At 47.5% G+C, this 20,665-nt stretch overlaps 1 protein-coding gene across 2 annotated transcripts in view; it reads left to right on the top strand.

Annotated features, from left to right (window-relative positions):
- The window catches only part of NECAB2 (N-terminal EF-hand calcium binding protein 2), a 70,829-nt gene that overhangs the window by 29,373 nt on the left and 20,791 nt on the right, over positions 1–20,665 (top strand). For both annotated transcript variants that reach the window (XM_030955922.1, XM_030955924.1), the window contains exon 3: positions 6,896–7,004. In XM_030955922.1, the coding sequence (XP_030811782.1) occupies positions 6,896–7,004 (109 nt within the window). The remainder of the gene's footprint in view (positions 1–6,895; positions 7,005–20,665) is intronic.

Genomic DNA, 20,665 nt, shown 5'->3' with positions numbered 1-20,665 from the left:
CAACTGAGAGGCAGTGGCAATTGTGTGTCTGGAGCTAAGCTGGGTCTGCTGATGGCTGCAGCAGCTTGGAAACACAGATCTCCTGATGGGAGAGAGGTGAAGGTATGTCCCCAGTCCCCCCAGCAACCACTAGAGCAGCAGTGTGTTATCAGCATTATTCTCATACTAAATCCAAAGCACAGCACTGTACCGGCCTCTAGGAAGAAAATCAGTTCTATCCTAACCAAAACCAGGACCCTCCATTATTTATTTATTTATCTAATGCTGTTTATTTATGGTTGATAGCCCAGGGGTCTGCTTTGTGCTATGACCCTGGCGCACAGCCATCCCCACAGCCTCCCCCCCAGCCCCTCGTGGCTGCCCAGGCTGGAGCCCAAGGCACCCATGGAGAATTCACCTGTTGCCTCTCAAAATGAATTCTTTGCCAGGTGGTTGCTCGCTGCGAGCTCTGGTTTCCTTGCGATTGTACAGAGCACGTGCAGGGGCTGACTCTGCCTTCCTTGTGCTGCTACAGGTGTGAAGCAAATGCACTGAAATCAGCTCTTGACATTCCTTTTCTTTTTAAACTGAGAGCAAATAACTTGGATAGCAAGAGGAAAACTGAAACACGTTACCTTCTGTTTTCTGGAGGAAAATGGTGGCTGGAGAAAGCTTTGTGGGCTGCAGGCATTTCTGTCTGAATCCTCTTCTAACTCTTTGGGTGATTTTTGCTGTAACCTCTATTAAGCAGCAATTACATTGAACCTAGCCAGGCTATTTACACCCTGGGGAAGTCTAATTCCAGCACTTAATTTATAAACAACCAGGAATTTCTGTGGAAGGCATTCTTAGATACCTGTGATCAAAAGTCCAAATTCAATATAATGGGTGAGCACAGAAATCCCCACCCCCACACACACATTTAATCAGGTCATTACAGCAGGCTGAGAATTATGTGGGAAATAAGTAGAGTCTTCACAAAAGATAGTGAGAGAAAATGTGTTGTATCAGTCCTGCCTGTCTCCCTACCTACAGCTTGCATTTGATAACTATCTATAGCTGCCATTAAAAATAATTTCAAAATTACTTCTAACTCTAGGATGACAAAAGGCTTGATTTCATGATAAAAGCTGAGCAGCTTGGGGAAAATTCTGGTATGCTAATGGACACTGCTTAATGCCCAGGCAATTTCTGATGGGAATGAGGTGCAGTTTTCTGACTACAATGGAAATCCCATTTTTCTCCAGTCCAAGTCCTACAGAGAAGATTCCCAGCCATTGTCTGCTTGGTGCATGCTGCATTTCCCATCACCCTAGACAAGAACCAGGCTTTAAGTCATTCCTCAATAAGTTATACTGACTGACGTGGTAATTTTGAAATGAAAGTCACTTTTCCCTGTTTTAATGGAAACGAAAAGGCAAATCCAGTCACAAAAAGGATCCTCAGTCCTTCTATCCAGTGCCATTCCCAGATTTTGGGTATGTCCCAGTTTCAGTTTTACCGCAGAACTTCATCCTGTGCTGCGGAGAAGAAAGGAGAAGTGCAAAATTGGCTAAATATTGTGTTTGATGAAGACAAAGGTTAGCCAAATTCCCAAAGAAGAGATGATCTTCATTCCTGGGATGAATGACTGGGGAGGGGAACTGGCTGACTCCTTAAGGGATGTTCTTTCATTTGCTTTGTGCACCCGATGTTCCTCCAAGGCCTCATCCAGGCCCAGGAAGGAAAGATGTTGTGGGAAGATAAAAACCCCAGGGGTTTCCATGAGCTCATGGCACAGAGGTGATGCTGGAGGTGGAGCTGCCTGGGGCAGCTGCCAGGGAGCTGTGGGTGTGTGCCCAGCCTGCCCTGGAACGGGGGCACTGCCAGGGGAGCTGACCTGGGTCACATGGAAAGCATCACCTCAAAACTGTGCTCATGGCAAGGAGGCAAAGGAGGGGATCATGCCCAGCACACAGAAAAGCATTTATCAAGTGTATTTCAATGAGTGAGCAAAACCCCAGATCCTGAAGTTCAATCCCTGGCTTTGTATGTGAAATTGTCTTCTTCTGTGCCAGCCTTTGCCTTCCTGTGCCAGCATTGCCCAGTAGGACCCACCAGCATTCCCAGCTGGAATTAGAAATGCACAGGAGTGTTTCAAACAGAGATTATTCACCACATTGGAAACACCAATATCTCTCTCAGGTTATCTGCTTGGTGTGACACTGACCCTTGTGAAAACAGCTGTGCTGGGCATTAGTTAAGTTTCAAAATTATGGAGCCATACTATAAATTTCTTTCACGAGAAAATTACTGTAATTGTAGTAATTTCCTTGTAACGATGTGTGCTACATCTCATTAGCAAAGGCACTGGCAGGGGCTGTGTTCCAGTGCCCGTGGCCCTGTTGTTGTGCAGAGCCACCCAAACGTGGGCTGTGGGGGCTCTGCAGCCTCAGCCAGGGCAATCTGGGGGTCAATCACCAGCTCTGGGGTCAATCACCAGCTCTGGGGTCAATCACCAGCTCTGGGGTCAATCACCAGCCCTGCTCCCAGCCCAGTGCAACTGCCCCAGCAGAGCCCTGGGAGGCTGCAGTTGAAGTGGGGGGATGATTTTTTTGCCTGTGTCAGTGGTGAGGAGCTGCAGATGATTTTTGGAGCAGGCTGGCTGATGCAGAGAACACACCCCTTCTTTGCCCAGATCAGATCTATGGGTCTGGAGGTTATTTTCCCCAACAGCCCAGGAGGGAAAGCTCAAGCCCATATTCCCCTTTGGTTAAATGAATGAAGTCTCTCCTCCTGGCTTCTGAGGGGGCTGGATGGAAGGTTCAGGGTGGAAGCCAATCCCTGTTCTTGCTGGCTCGTGTATCTGCACATGCATACCCCCAAGAAATAAGAAAAAATAGTTCTCATTTTTATTCACAGACCCTGCTAAAATCCAATTTACTTACCCATAGCTGTTGGGCACTTGCAAGTAAGTGGAGCTTAGAGCATTTTAGAGCTCACAGAGCAATAAAAGTAAATAATGAAGTACAGTCATAATAATAGCTGGAAAATATATTCATAATATATCTAGAAAATATATGAGCAGTCTCAACCTCATGTAATTGAAAACATATTTAGCAAACTCAGGCTCAGAACAGTGACCTTATTTTGTATTTGCTTTAAGCCATTTGTATCACTGAGTGAATTTCCAGAAACTCAGCCACCAGATTTCCTATACTTTGGACGATTTATGATCTCAGTTTGATTTTTCCCTGGGCTGTGTTAGCGAGTGAGAACAGCTTGATTGTGTGAGTTAGAAGGTATAAAAGCCACTTCTGGACTCCTCGCATTTTCATGATGGCAAATGGAGATATAATAACATCCCAGTTGGGGCTTTCTGATGCTCTCTCTCATGTCCTTCCCTCTTCAGTTAGTTCTAACTTTGATAACTCTGTTGGGCTGGTAATTTGCTTTGGTCTTTGCCTGTGATTGAATTATTTTGAAAAGCTAGGGGAAAATTAAGATTGCACTCTCAGGAAGAAATGATGGCAGGATAGCTGTGGCCTGATGATCTCTTAGCCCATCGGTGCGAGGGAGGAGATTTCTAGTTAGTGGCACTTGTCCTTGCTGGCAGCTGGGTGTTACCTCCAAGTGCTGGGCCTAAAGGGGAGGGAGGGGGTCACTGAAATAGGCTGCCTGCTTTTAGTATGGTTGCCCAGATAAAAAAATCACAAATACTGGTGTAGATCTAGATCTCTAGATTTTAAGATCTTTATGATCTAGATCTTTCCGAGATCTCTAGATCTTAAAAATGATGGAAACTTTATTTGGTTTAGTAGGATATGGCAAAGAATCTCACTTTTTCCCTTATGCTTCCTGTCAGAAGTAGCTCCCGAGGGCTGAAAGAAGCCAGAGCAGCTCTACAAGGCAGGGTGGGGGTGAGCCTGGACCAACTGAGCTCTGCCTGTCCCTGTGGAGAGTTTGTACCTCTTGAACCCAGCAGCTTTCTGCAAAAGGCTGCTTTCTGGGAGTCTTATCCATTCCCTACTGAGTGCAGACACTTCTGCTGTCAGGAGAAGCTGGGACTGTCCTGATAAGGCTCCTCCTGGCCCACAGTGCCCCAGCAGCTCTCACTTATCACAGCAGCTGCCAGCCAGGGGACCTGCTGGTGCTGCCATTGTGGTCAATCCTCCTCACCCGGGGTTTTTTAACAGTTCAATCTGAACTGGCAGATCCCAGCCCCTCTCTGCTGCTGCCTCTTATCACCCTGAGGTTCCCTGAAGGCATCTCTGCCTGCTGGGCTCCAGAAACCCAGGCTCTCAGGCTGTCCCACAATTATAGATATGCAGCTCAAGGATTATCTCCTAACTCAGAAAGCTCTTGCTTTGTGTGCTTGCAGACAAGGATTCCAGTTTGTATCAAATAACCATCAGCTTTAAGCTGACTGGTGCTTGGTGCTGGTGGCTGGGAGGGAGATGAAAGTCCCTAGCACTGCTTGCAAATAAAAATTGGTACTTTTATTCAAATTCTGTGGGGTCAGAATGCTTTTATTCAAGCAGTTCTGTGGGGTGTCCAGACATTAAAAATTAAATAAAACTCACTGTCACCTCCTTCTTCCTCTAGATCCTTACATCATTCTGGTTTTTTCATTACTTCAGGCTGTTAAATGCCAACAGAAATTCACTGCATGTTGGTTTCCAGTGATCTGACCTGTCATGGTAATTGGTATCTGTCTACCTGTTCTCTCTCTACACTCTGAGATGGGAGTCAGAGCAGTGTTTCAAACACAGATATTTCAGAAACTGCAGCAAAAATGCATCCTGGAGCACATTACTAAAAAAAAAATATATATATATATATATATCAAAACCCCAGAGCAAAACAAATCAAGCAAGAGTAAAATGCAAGACAGAAGTTATAAGATATAAACTAGATAAAAGGTGTGGATTTTTTGCCTTAAACTTAACAACACCTTTTGTTTTTCAGAGTTAAGCAAACTGTAAATTCAGATCAAAGTACTCTCCTGAAAAGAATCCACTTCACTTTACAGTTTCTCTTTCCCAGGAACTTGGTTTATGTGACTTTCCTGGGAATTTATTTCTGCTGCCCTGTGTGTGGAAGGACAGTTTGAAGGTGAACAAGCTCTGATTTATGGTTTACAATGAAGTGTTCTATATATAAAGAATTGTTTAGCCCTTGTGGGATAGAAAAGCTGTCATCCTTTTGATCTTGGTGCTTGAAGATGTGCATTCATTGCCAGTGAGGATCAGAAGAAACCAAACCTTGATCTTAGCTAGGATCCTGCATAAATGGGAGCACTGAGGGGGAAAAGCTTCTTGTGCAGCGTGGAGAGGTGGAGATGAGAGGTGGGGATGGGGCTCCTGCCTGGACACAGACTGTGTATCTCCTCCAGGGACAGGATGGCCCCGCAGGGTGAACCTCCAGGGGACACCGGGGGGATGCTTCAAGCAAGAGGCTCTTGCTGAAGCGCAGGTGCTTTAGTGCTCTGTAAACTAAAAAAAGCAGATTTGGGACCATTCCCTGAGCTGTGCATTGCAATTCTGCACCCTGCCTGCTGCAAAAAGGTCACATTTTGGGGAAGGAATGGGGAAAAACAATAAAGGCAGCTGGACCCTGTCTGTAGCCATTGTGGTGCTCTGGAAATGGTGCCCTCTTCACCCAGTGCTGCTGTAGACTGTTCTCCTGCTGTGCTCCTTCCATAATTGCCAATTAAATGGGCATCTCTGGCTCAGTTTATCACTGTTCTAAATTTGTCGATGCCAGGCAAGGGAAACTGGGTTAGCATTTGGCAATGCAGGTATGTTTTAGGAGCAGCAGCCTTGCTTTGGGGAAGGAATATTGACGTGTATGTGGAGAGTTGGATAATTTTTTCCTCTAGCATCATTTCCTGAAAAAGAAACAGCAGGGTTTATTATTGATTTGATTAAATAATAAATGATACATTCTCCTACCACAAAGTAGGCAGCATTTCCAGCCTGTGACTCTTCTGTGGATATGAATGGAAAGATTTTAAATAATATGTGACCTGGGGTAGTTTTCCCCCTAGCCCCAGGCACTGCTGCACACCAGAGCGTGGTGTCAGCAGCTTGGACAAGAAATGATAAATTAAAGTTTCTTTAGAGTTTCTTTTGTCTCTCTCCTGTTGCTTAATTGTTGAGCTTCACAGGAGCTTTCTCACAGCCAGCTCTGTCCCTGTCCACAGAGCACAGAGCACGGCTCCAGATTTCTCAGTTAACTGTAATCCATTGTCACCTTATCAGTCAAACTTGTGAGACGCTTTCTTTTAGCCCCTTGTACATGAATTTGATAATTTCTTTTTCTTTTCAGTCATTTAAGGAGTCCATAGTGGCCCCGGTATTGAATGAGCACTGGGACCAATACATAAAATAACAGAGAAAGTCTGTGGCCAGATTTCCACATCAGTGAAACAGATCCCATTTAACATTTCTGTCCAGAGCAGGGACATGGACTGTGCTGGAGAGGATGCAGAGATGGCAAGAGATAATGCTGGGTCTGTTGTAATTCCAGCCCAGGGTCTTTTCCTGTCTGGTAAATGTCCCTTACTGAGCATCCTGCATCATTTGAACATAGGGTGGACAAAACACTCCATAATTTCTTAAATGTAATTCAGTTTTAGGATGAAGCTCACCAGTTTTTTCCTCTTTGGGTTTGAGCCATGCTTTGGCTTAAGAGCCCAATCAGTTGCCAATGGCCACTGCATCCATACCCAGGAGCATCTTCCTGTGCTCTGGACCAGCCAGAGCTGCAGGGTCCCACCCTGAGGCCTGTGAGCTCTGCTTTGGCTGAGGGCCAGCTTTGCAGGAGCACTTGGAGATCATTTTGGCGCGAAACTTTCAATCTGTAAATAACTCTTGATTTTCAGCCTTGCCCCCTCACTCTGCTGTTCCTAATGGTGCTGTGTTGCTGTTTGCAGATGATGGGAAGCTGTCCCTGGAGGAGTTCCAGGCCTTCTTTTCTGATGGGACGCTCAACGAGGAGGAACTGGAGAAGCTCTTTCACACCATTGACTCAGACAACACCAAGTAAGCTCAGGGTGCTGACACCCTTCCATTTCACAGAGCATTTGGATCACAGCAGGGTGTGCAGCAGCAGTGCTTCAGCTCTGCACAGGCTGCAGGAGTGCAGCTTGCTTTGCAAAACTCTGTAAAATCTCCATTTCTGCTTGGTTTGTGTCTTATCCTGACAGCCATTATGATTTCTTTTTTCCTGCTGGTTTTTCAGGCCATTTTCTGGCCTTTACAGCATCTGAAATGATGCTTAGTTTAATAATACCTCTTTACCTTTTTAACTTTACCTAAAAGCTTTGCTGTGCTATAAAAGGCAGCAGTGTGACTCTCTCTAAGCACGGACCTATCCTGTCTCTTTGTGGTGTCTCTGCATCCCCTGCACCTGGACCATGCCTTCTTCACTTCCAATCCCAAAATGCCCTGGCAAGCAGTGATTGTTCGGGCACTTAAAGAAACAAACCCCTTTGTCTCCAAGGTGAGCTTCTTCCCAAGCCCTGTGGCCACCACAGTGGATGTGTGGCCTCTGCTCTGGTCCCACAGCCCAAGGGGCCCCTCTGGGCACACAAACCTGGCCAGGGCAGCGAGGGCTGGACCAGGAGCAGCCCTGCACTGTCAGCATCGTGCCTACAACAGCAGCAGGGAAAATGATGGCAGAGAAGGGCTCTAGGTGTGCCTTTAGTTGGACATGACATCAAAGCTGGAGCTGAACATGGCCCCTGACTGCTCTCCCTGAGCATCAAACATCTGCAGGCTGTGCCAGGCTACCAAATTAAGTTGACAGACTCCTTAACAGATGTTGTTTCCTTTCCCCCTCTGCCTTTGGTGGGGTCTGAGGTGTTTGTGAGACCCTGACATGCCTGGTGCCAGCAGCATTTGGGATCAGCCCAAAGCCATGGATTTCTCGTAGGAGCCCCCTGCCAGCAGGTGACAGCTGCCCTGGGCACAGCACACAGGACACAACCCACTGCTGGGTTTTCCCTTTCCAAGAGGAATCTGCCCTCAAAAGCCTGAGTGGTTTTGTCTGTTTGAAAATACAGATGAAAACCAGCTTTGAGTCACATTCCTGTGTGACTCTTTTTCCTCTGGAGAGAAAACATCTGTCCAAAAAGCCAAAGAAAAGAGAATCCAATTCCAAATGAGAAGCCTTGAAGCAAGTGATTGACAAATAATAATCTGCTTAATTATAAATCCTTCTGGCAGCAGGGAGATGGAGTTTTGCCCATGTGAGTGGTACATTTTTTGCCACCCATCCAAAAGATCCAATGGGAAGCAGTGATTGTGCTGGAGGGCACTGGCACCGAAGCAGCAGCTGCAAAATAAAACTCATCAACACAGTACAGGGACTGCTGAAGAATTTCCAAGAGCAAAGAAAATGTAAGGTTTCTCAAAATCATGTCTTTTCAATGTGTGCACTTCCCAAAGTTTTCCAAGGTCGAAAATAACAAAGACCAGCTTGGTATTTACCTTTCCCTGCACCAAAGAAACTTTAGTGATCTTATTACTTAAACTCTGGGAATGATCCATCCTTTCTAAAAGCTCTCCCTCCACAGCTGCTGCCTCATGCTTTGTGGGTCTGTTTATCCAGCTCCAGGTGATGCTCCCAGATGGGCTCCCAATAGACTCTGGGACTTGGGTGCTCACCTGCCTCTGTTCTGAAATGATTTCTAGCATTGCCTGAGCTTATCAGTGCCCACCTGGCCTTTGGAAGGGTGCAGATGGTTCATGTGCAACCCAGGCACTTGGGGTGAGTGTGGGGATCTTTCTTCTGGTCTCCTTGAAATGGGAAATTTGATTGCAGCCCGTTTTTGCTTGGGGATTGTAGGGAATTTGCAGCTTCTCCAAGCCTTCCTAAGGGATGTCTTCTAAACTGGACAGAGAGAAAATGTGCCATTTGTAAATGGCCTGCAGCAGTGCTGCTGGCAAGGAGCCTTGGTGAGCAGCTCCCACAATCCAGCAGGGACAGTCTTTGGCCAGGCTGGCTGATAGAGCCATCAATACCTGTTAGGGACTGAAAGTTGCAGAGAGCAGCAGAGCATCTGCTCTGCTTGGCTGGAAGGAAAAGCAACGAGCTGGTCGCGCATCCAAGTCAAACCCTTGCATGAAATTGGTGCTTGTTTATTGATTTAGAAAGCACAGACATCTACAGCAAATTTATCTAGCTGGGCAAGGAAAATATTCCTTGTTTGTAATCTGCAAGAGCTGTCTTAGTCTTCAGGAGACCTACTCAGAGCCAGGCTTCCTTCTGCAGAAGTGTTTTTCACTATGAACTGGGTAATTTGCTTGATGCAGTTTTGCATCCAGTACAGTCCTTCAAGCCCAAGCCCTGTGTGCTCTCCCCTTGCTGTGCCTTGGGCACCTCACAGAGAATGGGTTCTGTGGGAGCCTGGCAGGGGCTGCTGCCCCTGAGTGAGAGGAGTGGAGTGGAGCTTTCCTTTTGTCATTGTACAGGGGAATGTAGGAACAATATTAACTTGATCTTTCCCAAAAGCTGTTTGAATTACAGATTTTTTGCTATTTGATAGAAGTTTATTCGTTTTTAAGTTTTTTTGAAACTCTGCTTTATCTCCCCATTTTTTTAATATTGGCCATTGTGTTTGTTTAGTGTGCAAAGCAAAGTTTGCTACTGAGATTACATTACAGCAAGAGGAGAAAATGAAGATTTTGTTCCTGCTGATTATTAGTAATTGCTGCTACCAGCCAATTACAAAAGGTTGATTCAATTTCCTGGAGTATTTTTAGAATCAGAGAGCTGCCTTACTGGAGTAGATAAAATGAATATCTGTACCAGTTTCTTGACTGGGATTATCTGGGGAGACAGTGGAAAAGAGAAAATCTGGGCAGAGGAGAGGGAGGATGAGGTGGGCTGTGGATGCAGGAGGAGCTGTGCTGCTCTGGGGTCAGGCCTGAGGTGCTGTGGCTGCAGGAGTCTGTGCTTCTGTCCCAGAGCCCAGAGATCCCTCTGACAGCAGGGTGCACTTGGCAGGGTGCTGAACTGGAAAGGGAGATTCCAAAATAACCCAGCAGCAATAATGAGCTTCTTCCATTCTTCTTGGCTGCCTGGGAAGTGTCTCTGGGGCATTAATGGTGAGGGGTGCTGGGCATGGGCTTCAAACACCCAGCCAGGTTTATTACCAGGTATCTCCATGCAAGAACTGTGCTTAGGACCCACAGTCACCAAATAACTCATCTGGCAGCAGGAACGTGCAAAAGGTGTCCTGTGTTCCTCTTGGCATTTTTTGGCAAAATTATATTCATAAACAACAAAAAAGTAGCATTTTTCTCTCTGTTGCTTGCACTGTCTGCTCCCCTTCTCCCTTCCCAGCTACAGCTGGGGGGCAAGAACAAGACATTGCTGGGTAGTTTTTCACCAGTGGTTTTAGCTGTTATTTCAGGGAGTTTCAGAAGTGCTCCTTGGGGAGCTGCCTGAAGATTACTGGAGAGATAATGATATGTTACAATTAATACCAAATCTACTGGAACAGCACAAATATTGTCCAATATATGTGCATGTGAAGTATGGGCACACATAACTAAATATATACTTTTTGTTTAGTGGTAGAAATGGGTTTTAGAAAGCATTGGATTAATGGTTACCTCAGAAATTCAGTTATATTTGCAGAGTTGTCTACACACTTCCTTACTTTTTCTAACAAGATGTATCGGTTTCAAAAGGAAAAAGTCTTTGCAGGTATAAGGTCAAACAAGTTTTAGGGTCACAAATGAAGAGATGGAACCCTTTAAAGGTATTACTGTGATACTGGACAAAGCTTGCTTTGCCTGGCTCACAGCTCCCATCTCCTGCCAGCTCCCTGGGCTGGCACAACTCCCCCTCTGCATCCCCTTGGAGGGAGGAAGCACCTCTCAGCTCTGGGGAAAGCACTGGCATGTCAGACATGGCTGTTGGCCAAACAAGTGTAATCCTTGCAGGGGATTTTAAAAATTCCTTTGCTACCTCATTCATTTTTCATAGCTGGAGAGGACAATCCTTTGGGGAGGGATCTGCTCACTGGAGCAGGACTGCTCAGATGAGCTGTACAGGTCCATTCACAAGGAGACAAGGACGTGGCATTAGCATTCTGCTGCTCTGTCATTTGTTATCTCTTTGCTAGGCTTACAGCTATTCTTCTAATGGCTTTGTTCTCGCCCTCTCCCCAGCCTAAATGAGCTCTTCTCTCCAGTGGCAAACACTAGAAAAGGCTGGAGTGTGTAGGATAATCGACAGCAGCTTCTCAGAAGCCTTTGCAGCTCCCCCAGACTGCCACTGCTGCCAGAGGATGGTGACAAATGGAGAAGTGAGCTCTGCAGCCTGTGCTGCCCCTGGCAGTGCCACCTCCCCTCCCTGAGGCTCTGACTGGGGCAGGCTGTGCTCCAGAGGGGCTGCAGGGGATGGAGGGGAGAACTGGTGCTGAACAGCATCCTTCTGAGGATAGGAGGGCACCTTCCTACTCTGACCCCTCAGCTGCTCAGGGAGCACAGGGGGCTGTGTTATAAATCAGAAATTTGGGGTCACAGGGAGCTGTGTTCTTAATCAGTAATTTGGGGTCACTTCAGGGTGCAGAGGTGCAGGGTATGCTCAGGGTAGGTACCAGCCTGGTTGGTGTCAGAGCTGGGGGACAGGTGCAGGGCCCCCCCAGAGCAGGTAATGATCCTGATGAGCTTCTCTGCCTGCACTAATTAGTCCCACAGTGGAGCAGAGCATGTCAGGCCCAGGAGCACTGTGCCAACACAGCTGTGCTGCTTCCAGCCCTGCAGTCAGCTCCAGCACTTGGAGGGACCCACAGTGCCAGGGAGGACAGGGAGGGAGCTTTGGACTGCCCCTGCTGTTACCAGCATCATCAGCTGTGGGGCCAGAGGCTCTCAAAATGGGTCTTACACTTTCCACAGACTGATTCTGGCTCTCTGTTACTTTGAGTGTATCAATACCCAGAGGTGAGATGTGTTTCTCAACATCTCCTTCCAGCACAGTCCTGCTCCAGACCTGGACACCTTCAGTCCCTTCTGCACAGCAGCCTGCTGTCCCCCTGCTCCAGTCCTTATTTCCCTCTGGTGGAAAAGGTGTGTTTGTTCCTGCTTTGTTTGGCTGCCACTGTCCCTCCAGGCACCATGGGAGGCGCTTTGCCCTCCCACCGCCCACCCCAGGTCTGGTTTCCTTTGCTGTGAGACATCTCCCTCTGAGAGAATCCCCTGTGTGCAGGGAGACTTCAGGAGCAGTGCTCTGCTCTCTGTGCTTTTCTCTGGCTTTCTGCAGTCCAGTCCTCTCGAATTTGAGCAGAAAGTGCTCAAATTCTTGAGCAAGAACAATGATGATTGCGATTATTTTTTCCTGGGTTTTTTTTTCCTCCCCCTCCCTAATGTTGGCTATTTGCATTGCAAACCTGATTTCAGTGGAATGCTGTGTTTGTCTGAAGCCTGCACTACAGAGATGCCTGTGCCCATTGCAACCAGCTTCATTTCTGAATATGGAATGTTCTCAATTAACTCCCTGGGAAATAAACTATGGCTGGTTTAATCAGCCAAGATTTTGATTAACTGATTCAAGAGATAGTTCTTGTCTCTTCTGAAAGGGACAAAATGATTGCACAAAAATTACATGTCTTGCTCTAATTTCTGGCTCTCAAGAGCATGGGCGCTTGGTGGATTTTGTTTATGTGGGAGATGTTTTTGAGTCCTAGCTTATTCTTCTCTAAACATGTAATTTAAACTATACAGTGCTCTATTTTTCATGTAAGTGAAGAAATGCTTGGTGCCAAGGCTGGTGCTCAGCATCTGTGTGCTGACAGAGACACAGAACGTCTCAGGCTCACCAAAGAAAAGGGGCTTTAAAAACAAATCACCCGGTGGGAAGGTCACTGCAAGAAACACAAAGCTGAAAAACTGCACAGAATCTTGTTTGAACTAACATTTGAGACCATTTTTCTATTTCTAATCCAATCTCCCAGGTGTTTTCCCAGGCAGGCTCTCTGCCAGGTCCCTGGGGAGAGCTGTCTTGTGCTGAGGCAGATTGGCTCTGGGAGCAGCAGGCTGGTGTTTGCTGCAGAGTGAGAGGACTGGGGGGGTTTATCTGTGCAAATGGAGTGAAGAACTATCACATCAGGGACCTTTCTAGCTGGGAAAGGGGCTCAGCACCTTATTTTTTGGATCGTGCAGGGCCATTCTGCATCACTGGTTTTCCATTCTAGGGAATGGAAAGACACCAAGATCTTGCATTAAAACCATAAAAGTGACCAAGATATTTAATTCTAACCAGCCACTTGTGTTTCAGTCATGTCTGAGGCATTCAAGGAGATTGTAGACTTTCCTTGCAACTCCAATTGTGCAAATTTATTGGGGTTTTTCTGGGTAAATGTGCTTAGGGCACCAGCACCAAGCAGCAATGTCCAGCTGCTCTTTGGTGGGCAGAGCAAGCTGTCTGCCTGGGGACTGGATATGGGAGGAGGTTTTTTAGATAATTTTTCAATGGCAGAAGAAAAGCATTCATGAGAAACAAAGACATTGGGAAGAATACAGCAAGAGGGTCCAAGGATTTCTTGCTTTACTATTCTTTTACTTGTTCCCTGCCAGTTCTGTGTTACATATCCAAACCTGCACATTTCCTGCTCTAATTTCTTCCTCTCCTCCATACAACTTTGGTAATAAACAAGATACCTACAAAATTTAAAAGGAGAAGAAGGCTGATTTAATTTTACCTCGTGTTCTCAATATCTTGTTATTTCCTTCTGGCAATTAGCAGCCCATTCAGCTGAGTTCTGAACAATCCCTCTCTCTTTTGCAGTTCAATATTACAGAGATTACAAGTAGAAATTGGATTAGCCCAGGCTTTCTTATCAAGTGGAAATAGGCAAAATGTTAAATATTCACTCACCAAAAAAAAGGCCATTTCTGACTGTTTTATGCACATGACAGTTTGTGCATAAAAACATTAGAGATCCTCTCCTCCCTCCAAAAAGAGTATTCATTTGTTTTAGTGGTCTGCTTTCAAAATTGAGCTAAAAGAAATAATGAGAGCTTAAAAACGTGGATATATAACTTCTTTTGCTGTAAAGGAGAGGGCCAACAAGTGGAGGGCAGTGTGTGTAAAAGCAGCCGAGGTGCAGCTCTGCTGCGAGCGGGAGGTGTTTGTGCCATTACGGAGTCCCGAGAAGGTGAAATGTCACAGCATCCCTTGGCTTGGCCGCCGGGGAGGGCAGGACGGGGGCACAGCGGGGTGAGGGAGGTCACTCGGGCTGCTGGAAATGGCTCTTTGGGGTAACGCAAGGGCTTGGAACCTCTCTGAACGCGGGCAGCGAGTTCCAGCCGGTGCTGTGAACCCTCACAGCCTTTCCGCCGCTGTAACCGGCTCATCCCCTCTCTCTGCCCATCTCCTCCTGCTGTCCCTGCAGCGGGGGGGCTGACACAGCCCTGCCTTTGCCAGTGTCCCCAGGGTCCCGGCGGTGGCATTCGGGGGGTGGCCCGAGCCCCCAGCCCTGCCCAGCGGCGCTGCTGCGGGCCCGGGAGGAGCGGCTGGGCCCGGCCGCGAGTGGGCCGGATCGCTGCGGCTGATCGCGGCCGGGGATCGCGGCCGGGGATCGCTCCTGGTGATCACTATCGGGGATCGCTGCCGGGGATCCCTCCCAGTGATCCTTCCAGGAGATGGCTCCCGGTGATCGCTCCCGGTGATCCCTCTCGGTGATCCCTCCCAGTGATCCCTCACGATGACCGCTCCTGGTGATCCCTCCCGGTGATCCCTCACGATGACCGCTCCTGGTGATCCCTCCCGGTGATCCCTCCCTAAGATCGCTCCCGGTGATCCGTCCCGGTGCCCGCTCGCGGTGCGCGGGGCCGCAGCCGCCCCGCCTGCAGCTGACCGAGCTCGGTGCTGCCCTTTGGCCGGCCAGGCTGGAAAAGGCGCTCCCTGGGCCGCGGAGCAGGGGATGGGAGCCCTTGCGGACTGCTTGGTGTTTCTGTGGTTTTTAAAGCACTTTTCTGAGCGCTCCGCTCAGAGGCGCTTCGCCGCATAGAAACCCCGCGTCACGATTTTGTGAATGAGCATCACAGGCTGAAGCCGTTCTTTCCCTTCCTGCTACTTATTTTGTATTTTTCTGCAAATAGGGAATCCATATCGCACAAACTCTAAATAGTTACAGCAGCTATCCCTGTGACAGAGTTTACATTCACGGCAGTCCAAGCGCACCGCCAACAGCTGGCATTTAAAAACTCTCTCTGAGGCTGACAGCAAAATGGATGTGCCGCTGACTGCTGTATTTACTGCTCCTGAAATGCTTTTGGGAGATGAAGAGCAGGGTTTGCAAGCAGGCTGTGCTGCTGAAGACACTGCATGGGACCCGAATGTCAGAATTAAATAATCAGCTATCTCAGTGCAACGTGATGATAATTTCACAGAAAATCGTGCTGTGTTTCCAAAGTGGGGACCCTGAGAGCAAAGAAGTTGCCGGTGCTGCCTCTGTGCTGACCATGAGGTGCCCAGCCCATCCCGCCAAGGACAGTCCCAGTTTTGCCTGACCCTGCTGGGTGATGAATATAACCAATACAGTAATTATCAATTTAATTCATTTGGAAGTGCCATCCCTCCTAGCAGCCAGGTTACTTGTAGGCTGTAATTAAACCTGCCTTCTCTTTTCTTTGATGCACTTGTGGGCAGAGTGATATTTTTCAAGAAAAAGCCATCCATTAAAAAAAAAAAAAGGAGGGTTTTGATATAATTTATTAGGGATTTGGCACATGCAGAGACTTGAAAATGTTTCATACTGTACTAAATGTCTGTTTTACTTAAGGTGGTGGCTGTGCTTAGAAACTGTTGGATTAAGCTTAGTAAATTAGTGTGCTGCATTGATGTATTTTTCAGGATATTAACTCTGCTGTTAGCAGGAGATTTTTGTGTTACCATCTTGTTCAGAGTTTTTGTGAGCTTTTCAAGACATTCTGCTTTTGTGAATGAGTGGTCTAAGGTTCTGGCCAACTGTGACAATAAACCATGAAATGGTTTTGCAGGAATAATCCAAGAGGACATTGCCAAGGCTGGTGAGGGGCTGGGAACACAAGCTCTATGAGGAACATTTGAAGGAACTGGGGTTGTTTAGCCTGGAGAAGAGGAGGCTTAGAGGTGACCTTATTGCTCTCTGCACCTTCCTGAAGGGGGGCTGTAGACAGGTGGGGGGTCAGTCTCTGACAGAACCAGAGGATGCAGTCTCCAGCTACCTCAGGGAAGGTACACGTTGGATATTAGGAAAAAAATTTTGACCAAAAGAATAATAAAGTACTGGAATGCTCTTCCCAGGGAGGTGGTAGAATCACCATCTCTGGATGTGTTTAAAAAAGGACTGGCCATGGCACTTGGTGCTATAGTCTAGGTGAGGTGCTAGGACATAGGTTGGACTCTATGACCTTGGAGGTCTCTTCCAACCTCATTATTCTGGGATTCTGTGCCTTAATCACCCAAAATTTTCTTCCTCATGCAGAAACAGCTCCACCAATCTTTGTTCTTGACATACAGATCCCAGCTGGCCCCAGCTGGATGTGGAAGGGGGAAATCCCCTCCCTTGCCCACAGTGGAGCTGCAGAAGGCTGTGGTGGCCATGGGTAGGGAGGTGCAGGGCTTTATTGTGTGCGCGAGTGTGAGTAGTGTGCAAGGGTGTGAGTGGGTGTGAGTAGTGTGCAAGGGTGTGCAAGAGTGGCTGCAGGGGGCTGGGGCACTCTGCTGAGGGTGTGCCTGTCCCCAGGAGAACCCCCAGACACACTCAGGGATCTCCCCTGAGGCTTCCACACCAAGGAGGAGGAGGACAAGGCAGCAGAGGTCTTCTGCTGATCTTCCCCACCATGGCAGCAGGTCACCTAAAGGAGCACCTTTGGTGATGCTGAACCCACAGTGATGGCTCTCTGAGGTGCTTTTTGTCTGGCTTGGGCAGGGGAGCCCAGCCTGCAGGGAGCTGAGGCCTCCTGGTTTCTCTCTGTGCTGCTGTAGGCAGAGCAAGTCCACCATGGACCCCCGTGTGACTGCAGCAGCTTCACAGGGTCTTGTTGAGCAGGGAGGGAGCAGCCTTGAACAGGATGAATAAAGGAATGTGTTTTATCCTGAGCCTACCAGATTCACTGTGCTTGTTTGCAGAGAAGGTCAGTTCAGTTTACCTTGAAAAATCAGTGTTTTCCATAATAGTGGCTTTTAATGAGGACTCTGCTGCCCTGGTGCTCCAGAGGGAAGCACACAGAGCAGAGCTCACAGCTCTGGGCACCAGCATTTCCAGTGAACGTTGGTGTGTGCTTTGGAAACTGCATCTGGGCAGCAGCTGAGCTAATGAGAACTCAGATGGCTTAAAAAGGCAAGGGGCTGCAGAGAAAAGCGTGTGGAAATGCTACTGTTAAAGTATATTAAATACTGAAACATGACTGTGCAGGGGCCTGGGTGCAGGTGTGCAGTGCAGCCCCAGTGCTGCTCACCTTCCATCCTGCTGAGCAGAGCCACACCTGGCACAGGGTGGGAAAGAGGCAAAACTGCCCCATCTTGGTCATCATCTGCCTAAATGCCAAGGAGAGATGTGCAAGGAGCAGGAAGAAGCCAACCCCAGGTTTAGGTGAGCAGAGCATCCTTGAGGGGCACTGGACTTCAGCCCAGCTGGTGAGGGAAAATCCTGTTGATAGCAAGGGCAAGTTGGAGGAGAGAGACCATCTGTCAAAGTACACAGAATGTGTTATAAACCCCAACCCTGCACCACAGATGATGAGACTGTAATACAAAATTAATATTGAAAAACTTCATACAAAATCCTCCTTTTGCTTCTCTCTATTCCTGGGCAATCCTTTGTCCCTATTTTTTTTCCCTCTATGTTGCCAGGGCTTTGGAGAAAATCCTGTTTTGTTGCTGGACTTTCAGAGGCCCTTACTGTGCTCTCCAGGTGCTCAGTGATGGAGCACATGCCAAGGGAAGGATAAAGGTATTAGTTTTGCTTAGGAGAAGGCAGCATTTTCCTCCCCTTCAGGAGCCCCATGGGAGCTGCTCTCCACAGGTGTTTTAATCTAAATCATTGTGCTGCAGTGCTGGATGTGTCTCAGTTAGGTGCTGATCCATGTGCACTCTGCAAAACCTTTCTTCTTTCATATAATTCAGATTTTGGGAGAAACCTCTGTCTGGGGGGATGATGAAGCCTGTGCCAGCTCATTCCTCATGGCTCTCCATAGTGGTACTCTCTGCTCCACTGGGAAAAGCAAATTCCTGCTGGGTTATTTGAGGCTCACCGCTCACTGTCTTTATTGTTGTACTGGATAGGGAGCAGGGCAATTGTGCCTGCACCAGTGTGTGCACCTTAGAATTATTCCTGTGAAGCACATCAAACATTTATCTCATGCAAGAAACATTCGGCAGCAGATGAAGACCGTCCCTTAAAGTAAAGCCAGGTGGGCACAGAACCCTGATTGCCAGCTTGCCACAGCTAAAGAAATGAAGCCCAAACCTGATTTATGTTCTGAATCCTTCTCTGCCTGTGTCATTTGAAGCTGCAGGTGGCTGGATGCCCCCCTGGTTCTGGACAGCCTTGGCATATGGTTTCTGCTGTTTCTTTGCATGTGGCACACCAGATTTTGGAAGTCCTTTTATAAGTAGTACCATAAAAGTGGCCTGGGTTTTTTTCTTCAGCAATCAGGTGGGTATAAGAGAGGTATTTGGATAGGCCTTAAGAAGGATTTACCAGGATTCAGAAGATAAAATAATGGGCTTGGAAAGTTATTTAATTCTTTAGAATTATTCAGCTCCTGACTGGCATCCAGTATTTGGTATTTCTCTTGCTCTGCCTGGAATAATTTCTCTCACTCTGGGGTTTGTGTAAAACATATTTCATTGAGCTCAGAAACTAATGATCAGAAGTGACCATCTGTGACCCCTTAGTAGGCATCTGGATGCATATTTGCCACTTCTGAGGTGTTGAGATAACACAGTGCTGCTGCTGCTGATGGGGCTGGAAGCCTTATCATCAGATATAATAATACATTCCAGCTGCACTTGTTGTTTTTTAGTCTTTCCTAAATGAAAATTAGTTCTGCAGGTGGTTAATGCTAGAGGATAATTTGTTTCCGTGCTCGTTTGAAGCCTTGTAGCAAACCCAAAGCTGTGAATAAAAGATGGAAATAAAAGTAGAACGTGATTTCAGGAAAAAAAGCCCTTCCATTTTCTGTGCTGGTGAAGTGACTAAGCCATGTGGCTGCTGATGCAAACCTTTCATCTGCCCAAGGAAAAGGGTTATTATCTTCAGCTGAAGCTGATGGGACACTGAGCAGCACATCCAGGCAGACATTTGCATGAGAAACGCGAGGATGAGACTTTGATGTATCTGCAACTTCTGAATCCCTGTTATGTTTTTGATTGTACTGCCCTTTGGGAGTGCCTGGGACACCTTTCCTCTGGCTGAGCTGAAACCCAGGAAGGAAATTTCATGCTCCTCTCCTCCACATTATCTTTTTCATTCTGAGATAACTTTTCCTCTCCTCTCTTCAGTTGAAGTCTGGAAAAATATGTTAAGGACAGCAAGTCAGAGGCCATCAGCCTTGCCTGAGGGAGGCAGGGAGATGCTGGGAAGGAGAGAGGCTGGATTGCAGAGTGCTGGCTGGGTTTGCTGCAAGGAACTTCTGCAGGTCAGCACAGCCCTGGACCAGGACATCCCTGACTCTGCCATGGGATGTTCTCTGGGTGCTCCTTCCTGTGCTGTGCTCCACTGGGCTGGCTTATTAACAGCTAATGCAAATCATCATCACAGGGAATTTCCAGAAATAGTATTTTTTTCCTGGTGGAAAACATTGATTTGCTCTAAGGAAGTGTTAGGTTGATCTGGACCAATGAGCTGGAGGTTCTGACCCAAGAGCTGGAGGTTGCATGGCACCATCACCCACCCAGAGGTCTGGCTGCTGGGATGCTCAGCCTGGTGCCATAACCCCTGGGTTCTTGGACACCCTGATGCAGGAGGTCCTTCTGTCTGATGGTGCCTTCTTCCTGGGATAAAGTCTCAAGGGTGGCAGCGTGTTTCAAGAAGGGCATTCACAGAAATACAAAAGCTCATGAACTGATGGAAAAGCAGCAGGGTCAGTGCAGGAGAGCTCTGATGAAAGCCTGTCCATGGACAATCCCCAGTCAGGGACATGGCAAGAGAGATGTGACTTCCCAGGGATCCTCATTAGCTCAGGTGCTCATCAAAACACAATTTAATGCTGGGTGGGGCTTTGTGGGGAGAACTGTTTTTCTTTCTGGAGCATGCAGGAGGCACAGCCATTACTCTGGGCAGCCTCTTGCTCACACAAGCCATGCATCAGTAATCACCCTCTGGACAAGTTCACTTAATTAAGCCCACTGAGGGGATGCTCTCACAGCATGGGCATTGCTCTTTAAACTCCTCCTTTGCTCTTTAAACTCCCACACACACAGGAGGAGTATCACACTTAGAGGTCTTTTCTTTTTCTTTGAAATAGTTGGATGTGAAGCAGGAGAGAAAGCTATTTCCCTGTTGCCAACATGTTTATCTGGCCAAATGATCCCAGTGTCTTTAAAAGGGGGGGAGTTGTGGCAATAAATTGTCCTTTTATGTGGCCACAGTAGTTCATGGCTTGGGCTCTGCCTTTTCAGAAGGAGATCTGGGTTGAAGTCTGAGCTCTTGTGTTTGCCTTCTACTTCTGTTGGAGCAATTATGTGCCAAATGCAGATG

The sequence above is a fragment of the Camarhynchus parvulus genome, chromosome 11 (genome assembly GCF_901933205.1).
Source record: "Camarhynchus parvulus chromosome 11, STF_HiC, whole genome shotgun sequence".
Taxonomy (NCBI): Eukaryota; Metazoa; Chordata; class Aves; order Passeriformes; family Thraupidae; genus Camarhynchus; species Camarhynchus parvulus.
This window is presented reverse-complemented; position numbering and strand designations above follow the sequence as displayed.